The 8,357-nt window shown below is 37.5% G+C and overlaps 1 protein-coding gene across 3 annotated transcripts in view; it reads left to right on the forward strand.

Annotated features, from left to right (window-relative positions):
- The window catches only part of PPP2R5E (protein phosphatase 2 regulatory subunit B'epsilon), a 144,073-nt gene extending 140,164 nt beyond the window's left edge, over nt 1–3,909 (forward strand). For all 3 annotated transcript variants that reach the window (XM_077767209.1, XM_077767211.1, XM_077767210.1), the window contains exon 14: nt 650–3,909. In XM_077767209.1, the coding sequence (XP_077623335.1) occupies nt 650–749 (100 nt within the window). In that variant the 3' untranslated portion in view covers nt 750–3,909. The remainder of the gene's footprint in view (nt 1–649) is intronic.
- Nucleotides 3,910–8,357: the final 4,448 nt, after the last annotated feature.

Here is an 8,357-nt window from a genome sequence, read left to right on the forward strand (position 1 = left end):
ACCGAAGTTCTTTCCAGATCATGAAAACTAGAGTCACAAAAGAAAGAACATTTTAGTATAAAATAAGTTGGATTTTGTGGTTGATTAATACTTGCAAGAATGAGATTCTGCTGAAGGATTTACTACATATGGTGTAGGGAAAATAGATAATCATAAGGGGGAAGTATTTTTTCTTGACCTGCTACTTTCTCTGCACCAAATCATCTCTAGCATCCCTTTTGAGAAACTCTTTGGAGTCAAAGAGAAAATTAGATTTTAACTAGATCCCAAATAAAAATCACTTAATGTGTTTTCGGACTTTAGTATAATGGATACATAGAAATAATCCCTGTTTTTGTTTCTCAGTCATTTTGAAGTTAATCTTCATTATTAAGCTAACTATAAAGGAATATTAATTTTGAAATCTTAAAATATTCTTGTCATCTCTTGCTCAGTACATTAATACAACTTTTCTGTGTATGTAAGTATCAAGAAAGAAAAAAAAAAAAGCAAGAAAAAACCCGAAATGAAAAAATATCCACAAGCTTAATGCCGAACTTTTCGAAGACCGCTTGTAAAACGTACATGGAGGAAGAGTGTGGGCAGTGATGGTTAGATAATCTTTTCAAACTTTCCTAGCTGTTTACCTTGTACTCTGTTTTCTCCCCAGTGAGAAAAAGAAAGAAAAGGAACGTGAAGAATTATGGAAAAAACTGGAGGATCTGGAGTTAAAGAGAGGTCTTAGACGTGATGGCATAATTCCAACTTAACAGAAGTAATGACAGCACCATCACTAACCTGTGGAGTCACACATTTATGTAGTAGAAGATGGAGCAACAGTTTTCTGTATTGTGCAACTTTGCAGTAGATTTCACATTTGTTTCATTATTACAACAGCACTGTATATACCTGTCTCTAAGTAAAGGAAAAAAAAAATAAGGACTTCAGTCCAAAGTTTGGACAGTAGATGGACTTCTCAGAACTTTGCAAACATAATCATTGTTCTAACCCTCTTTAAAAAACAAAAAAAAAAAAACAAAAAACAAAAAAAAGCAGTCTTCAGAGATCTGTTGATGAAATTGCTATGTTAAAATTCTATTATCAGGAGTTCCTTATTTATCCTTAGCAGAGAGTATGAAACAACTTTCAAATGTGAACAATCTTAAATTTAGCTTGTCTTTCTGCTAAGCTGTTAAATGTATTTATAGTAAAGGAAGAAAAAAAAAAGACTGTCATTTCCTTATCAGTTTGTATAACATCCTCCTCTGGATAACTTGACTGTAATTTAACATCTTTTCCTTTTGCACATCTTCATGAGTTGAATGTCCATGTGGAAGGGGGCCATGAATTGTAAAGGTCCCTGACAAAAGTTTTGTTTACTGGAGTGAACATCTTTCCAGTAACCAGGTAGTCCTGGTACTCCTTTAGTTTTAAAATTAGGAGTAAAAGAGAAGAGGTGATAAACATAGTAGGGAAGGGAATTTTGGATTCACGCATCTAGTTTATGGTGAATCCAAATCAATGTCTTGAATCCTTTGAAAACAGGACATCGTAGGCTTCAGTACCTGACCAGTATTAGTTGTATCCATCATTGAACACACATACCAGAGATGTTTGAGAAATGTCAGAAAACATCCTTTTGGACCATTTTGTAATAAGAAAGACAAACACTAAACAGTACAACCACGAGATCGATCACGAGGATTGCGAATCTAATTGGGAAGAGAGTTGAGCAAACAGCTTGGACTGTTTGGAGTTGTTGCCTTACTTTTTAATATGTATTTATAAAGTATTCCAGCAAAAGAGGATGTAGCCTCTGGGACAAACAAACAAACAAACAAACATATTACAGTGTTTTTTGTAGATTCTCATTCTATATCTCATCACAGCGCCAGCCCTGTTTTTAGCCAGAAAGGATTCAGGATAAACACGACTATGCATTCCGAATTGGATGCATATTCCTAACTACTGTATTTGTTACCAAAAGCGGTTCTACAAATGCTACTGAAAAAAAAAAATCTGGAAATCCCTAATGTCCTGAGTATTAATAATAAAGTTTAAAAATGCTTTTGTATCAAAGGTGCATTGTGACCAAATTGTTTAAGAAGAACACAGAACACAAATCAAAATTTAGGGCTGTCTTATAGATCTATATCTTATTGGCTCTCTGCTTTGTATTTACAAGAGGACTCTTACATCTTGGGGAGATAAAATGCTGATGAAATTTGTGTCCAGTATGTACTTCCCTGATGCGGTTGCATTATTATGTACTGAAAGATACATGTTTTGGAATTTATTTTCAGGATGCTTTTGCTTGTGGACGCGGCGGCAGTGAGTTGATAATCCTAAACCGACACCTCCAGCAGTATTCGTGGCAGAGGGGCTGATTCCGTGTTCATGTACTGAATTGTGATGGTAGCAAACATGAACATATGAAATGTTGTTGCTCTTCGTAGAAATATACTATCATTATGGACTTGTATATTTTCTTCCTTCCACTTCAGTATAAAGTAGAATATGCAGTTTTATCATTTCCAAGAAAAAAGAAAAAAAAAAAGCCGCTGACCTTTCTCCCCTGTTAAGTGTTTCAGGATTATCAGGTCACAGTTTGTGTGTGAAAAGTCCGCTAATTATGGATATTGTCATCTCAGTAACTTTGTAAAACAAAAACAAAACTTGGCTCTGTTAATTCTCAAAAAGAAACCGCAGTAAAAAAGTCATATGCAACACCCAACACAACATGGTTTAATGGAATGAAGAGATTTTTTTTTTTTTTTTTTAAAGAACCTTAATGGGGATTCAATGTAAAGCTGGCAGAGGCTGCCGAAATGAAAAAACTTACTTTAAAAGTGCTGGAGCAAAGGTGCAAGTTCAAACACTAAAGATAAAAAATAAATTTGTAACAAATCATCTCCTTTAGCTCTTTTGATTTGAGCCCCATTAGTTTTGAGTCTGCATTACATTTGTTTCTGACAGTATAAACTTGTTTGCCATTAATTCATCTTTTTAGATAGAGGACATTTAAAATCACAGGTCATGGACTCCCCCTGCCCATTACAACGAAATGCAGTCATTTGCGATGAGAAAGACAAGGATCCTGTCTTGCACCTTTCCCTGCCTCCAAGCAAAGGTGAGGACTGCACAGATACCCTTGATGTTGAATCTGTAATGTTGACCATTCCAAACCGAGAAGAACAAAGCCGAGTTTTAGACATACATGCAGAAGCAATTATAAATACATGTCTAAAATGTATAGGGCAACTTCTGAGAAGAAACACTGTCTTTTGTTTTATAAATAGAAAGTGACAATGTGACATCTGTCATGTTGTATCTGGTGGCGCAGAGTAACCGAGGTGACCTGACTGTTGCGCTCTGTGACATAGTCAAGGCCGTACTTGCTGCATTCACAGCAGCCCTCTCTCTCTGTCCTTTCCCATATTTCTGCTGTTGCTGCAGCCTGACTTAATTGTGACAAATGCATCTTTGTGTTCTATTTTGTTGGCTTCATAATCTCCAGAACTATATATAAATATATTTTTTAAATAGCAAATATTGTAGTTAGTGAGTGACGATCACTCCAACCTCATCCCTACCATATTGGTTTTAGGGGTAGGATAAAGAGTGTCTTTGGAAGGAGAAAAAAAAAAAAACAACAGCAAAAACACGAAACCAAACCAAACCCTGTGGTTTTAGAATGATGCCGAGGCCTTAGGCTGTGGGCCGAGAACAACCATGGGAGTGAACTGACCCATCTCATACTTTGAATCAAGCATGCATTCCTTTTCTCGTTGTGCAAGTGGTCCCCAGTTGTGTCCCTCCCGTGTTGCGTTTTTTGTTCCTTTAAATTTGATTATATTTTGCTCTCCCTGACATCTGACTGTTTTTTATAAAAAAAAAAATGAAATAAAAAATAAAAAAAGTGAGAAATAACTAATACCCTCGATGCCGCTGGATACTCGCAAGCAGGGTTATGCTCCTTCATCTTGGGCTTGCTTGCCTAAATGGAAGGGTTTAATTTATTTTGTACCTCCTTCTATGCGTGGGACAGTCCAGGAAAGAGCCAGGAATTGCTTGCAGTTGCACCTGCTGTACATAAATGTATAGCCCTAGGCTCGATCACACTATGGGAAGAAAAAAAAGTATATTTAGAGCTTTAAAAGCTTTTTTATTTTTTTGTGGGGATCGGGGGGTGGGAAAGGGAAGATGTATGGATGTTATTGGCATTTTTAAGTCTTCAGAGTTTTTTTGGTGTGTGTGTGTGTTTTTCCTTCTGTTTTATCCTTTCCCTTTAATTAGCTGCACTGAGCTGGCCCAGGAAATGAAGCGATTCTCTTTTTATGCTATTACCAGTCATCACAAAGTCGTGTCACCTGTAACCAAAAGGTGGCGCCAGACATGATCAGTGGTGGTTTATTTGCACATCAATATTTTTATTTTTATATTCTGGCTCAGCTGCTTCTCTGAGTGAAGTTAAGGAATGACCCACAAAGGATTTTTGTAGTAGGCCTATTGGCAATGCGTTTTATATTTCTCCGTATTTAATTTTGAAAATCTGAAAGGATTCTGCATCTTGAGAGAAAGTTGAGCAAATTTGGATCTAGTGGAATGTTAGTTTGTGCTGCTGCTTGTGCACGACAGCAGCAGTAATATCTTGCGGAAATAAACATCCCAGTTTATGTTGTCTATGAATATAGGTTTCCTTTTCTTCCCTCCCTCCTTCCCATCTTTTCTCCCCTCTCCCTCCTTCCTGCTTCCCTCCCTTCTATTCTCTCCGTTCCTTCCTTCCCTTTTCTTTCTTTACTTCTTTTTTAAATCACTTGTTGTAAATAAGTTGTAATTCAGACCTCATGTCTTAATGGGGAACTTTCAAATATAAATATTACCAATACATTTTCTGGTTGTCTGATTTTTGATTCAGGTATCATGAGAATGATATAGCCATTGCTTTTGGTTTAAGAATTTTGCTTTAGCCTCATCAACCTTTTGGTATTTTAGTATTCCATTGTTTTAGCAGGAGAGGGCAGCAGAAGTTTATGTTCCCTGTTAGAAATGCTGTGGTTCGTATTGGTTTTCAGTGTGTGTGTGTGTGTGTGTGTGTGTGTGTGTTTAAAACAGCATCTGTTTGCGGGTAGAGGTAAAATGAAACATTTTTGATACGAAAAGTTGCATATGAAAATTATAGACTGGTTCAACCAGAAGGCAAAGACTTCTGATCCACATTAAAGTTAAAATGCCACAAAACAATCTTCCAGCTCTGGCTAAAATATACTACTTCCTTTTCAAACACAACAAAAATGCAAGCTGAGTCTTAAACACTTGGAATTTAAAATGTCTTTCTTTGAAAATGATTTACTTTCTTCAAAGTGGTAACAGAAACAAAAATGAAGGTGCTCCCAAAGAGAAATGTAACCTTCCCCTTTCACAACCGTGTGAGAGGCTCTGTACTGTGGGTGCGTCCTAATAAAGCAGTGAAGAGTTTTCAGGCGCCTGGCTGTTTGTTTGTTTGTTTGTGTGTGTGTTTCTGACCTTCGTGGCCTTTTGAACCAAACAAATAACAGCTATGCAGCAGTGGGGTTGGTATTTCATCTTGAGGTCCGGCTTTCATCTTGAGAAAATCACTTTGTGGTTAGGGGAATGTAATGTTGCTGTGTGGGCAAACTCCTCCGAGAAACTCAGTGGCGTGGCCCAGCAGTTAATCGTTTCATCCACACGTCTACAGTTTGGGTGGGCTTGGCAAGAGCATCTTGTCTCTGCTTCTCATGTGCCGACTTGGGTTTATCAAGTAGGGCAGGAGAATTCACTTCCATCGTGGCTGGGACATACATGGCCGGTAAGCTGGTGCTGGTCATTGGCTTGGGGTTCACCAGGATGCCTCCGTTCTTCTGAGACATGGGCCTTCCTTCTTGGGCTTCCTTATAGGGTGGCAACTGGGTTCTAAAAACGATTGCTCTAAGAGACAGGAAATGCAAATTGCCAATTCTTTGAGGCCCATGCCCCAAAACTGTCATGGCATCACTTCTGGCATATTTTATTGGTCAAACAGTCACAGGGTCTGCTCAGAATCAAGTGCAGGGGACATAGATCCTACGGTGATGTGACAAGAGGAGTGTCCTCTTTAATTAACCATGGGATACTTTGTAAAGCATTTGATTTGGATGTGATCTGCTCTCTTGGCTATTGAGATCACATCAGATTTGGAGCTATGTAGTGTTAGTCATTTAATGTTTCATGTTCAGATTTGGGGAGGGAAAAATCCTTGTGAATTCAGCAATTTTATATTTCAAAATAACCGTTTGTAACATCCGAAGATCATCTTGTTGGTAAGTTACAAGGAAAAGAAACCGGTAACAAAGGATTTTAGGATTCAAAGAAATCTAAATTGATTTCAATGAACTAATTCTTTGTATAATATTGCCTCCTGCCTATACATAAATATAATAATGGAGGCAAAGTAAGTGTACAGTCCATTTCCTGTTTCCCAGATCTTTATATAATAATGTATCCTGTTGTTTCTATTAGATCAAGTTCACGTTAGATTTTTTTTTTTAAACAGAGACTAAACTGTGAGATAGCTAGGGGAATTAAAATTTAACATTTTATGATACACGTTCATGATATAATTCTTTAAAAAGGCAGATTAAAAAAAAGAAGTTGCCTAGCTGCTCCCCAAACCAAAAAGTCTGCTACAAGGTATGCCTTTGTTGGTTGATTGGACCAGTGTTTTTTGATCGGCTCTGTTCATAGTCTTGCCCATACCCTGATCATATTTTGTTTCTTTAATCTCTAATTTAGTTCACCTTTTTTGAAACCATAGTCTGAACTGATCATATAGTTTGAGTCAAACTTTGCTGCTACTAGATGATCTAAGGCCTCAGAACCAGGATGGATGTCAGCCACAGCCCCCTTCATCCTTGCCAAATCTCTCAGGTAAGAGGTCTCTGGCTCTTGCACCCCCACATGAAGCCTGTGGACATGAAAATCAGACCTTGGGATCACTTGGCTTCTACTTTTAGCTGTGTGACTTTGGAAAGTTTCTTGATCTCGGCTTCAGTTTTATTTGTAAAGTGCAGGCAAAATGGTACTTATTTTATAGTATTGTTGTATTACATTAGATAATACGTGTAAAGCAATTAGCGCGAAGCTGGGCACATGGTAATCTGGGATTATTACCTGCAATAAATGCTTGTTATTTGCAGTAGTGACTTAACTATAAATGAAACCATAATAGCTATCATTTATCAAATGCTATATTATGTCTTATATTACACAAAGAATTTTATATTCATCATTTGGTCTTCACAACAATCCTGGCATAGAAGTTATCCCCATTTTATGGATAAGAATAAGACAGCTGTGGCTTAGAGAAGTAATCTTTGTGAGGTCACACAACTACCAAGGATGGAAGGAAGATTCTGACTCCCAAATTGCTCTGAACAGTGATCGCTGTCCAGTAGGATTACTTGTTCTGAGTACATACATAACATTTTATGTCCCATAATTTAAAAGATTGAAATTTACTCCCTTGCAAGAAAGAACCATATTTTATTCATCCTTGCATTTCCACTCACTTTCCTATCCATTCTAGGAGCTACCCCAAATTTCTTTTTTTTTTTTTTAATTTAAAAAAAAATTTAATGTTTTTTTCAACAGAGAGAGAAAGAGCATGAGCAGGGGTTGGGGCAGAGACAGCAAGAGACACAGAATCTGAATTCATGAACTGTGGGATCATGACCTGAGCTGAAGTCAGACACTAAACCCACTGAGCCACCCAGGTGCAGAGCTACCCCAAACTTCCGTACCACGCTCTTCACGTTCTGTATCCCAACCCCATCCCCTTTACTGTCAGTAGGAAATAAGATTACTAGCTATAAACTTCTTGAGTTTTTTACTGACTTAGGTGTTTTAGCACCTGTCCCCACAGGTTACTGTCCAACTCCCTAGGAAGACATCCCTTCCAGTCTCGGCTCCCACCTCCTTAAAGGGCCCTGCATTCCACTTTTGATTTTCTGTTGCACTGTTAATTGTTTTCTCTTGAAATTACTGTTTGGGAAAATATTATATTCTCATGGAATTCAAACATTATCTAAAGGCATAAAATAAAAGTCTTCCCAGGCCTAAATCCTTAGCTTCTCCCTTAATATAGTCACTACTCAAATTCTTTTTTTGTTTTTCTGTTTTGGAAAAACCTGACTTTAGTGAGATACAGTCCACATACCATAAAGTTCACCCATTTCAAGTAAGTGAGCCAGTGTTTTTAGGATATTCACAGTTATGCAACCAGCACCACTAATTTTATAAAACCTTTATCACCTGAAGACAGAAAACCCTCAAAGTCATAAGCAGTCACTCTTCATTCCTATGTATTCATGTTCCCCCCC

The sequence above is a fragment of the Crocuta crocuta genome, unplaced genomic scaffold, assembly GCF_008692635.1.
Source record: "Crocuta crocuta isolate KB4526 unplaced genomic scaffold, BGI_CrCroc_1.0 scaffold55, whole genome shotgun sequence".
Taxonomy (NCBI): domain Eukaryota; kingdom Metazoa; phylum Chordata; class Mammalia; order Carnivora; family Hyaenidae; genus Crocuta; species Crocuta crocuta.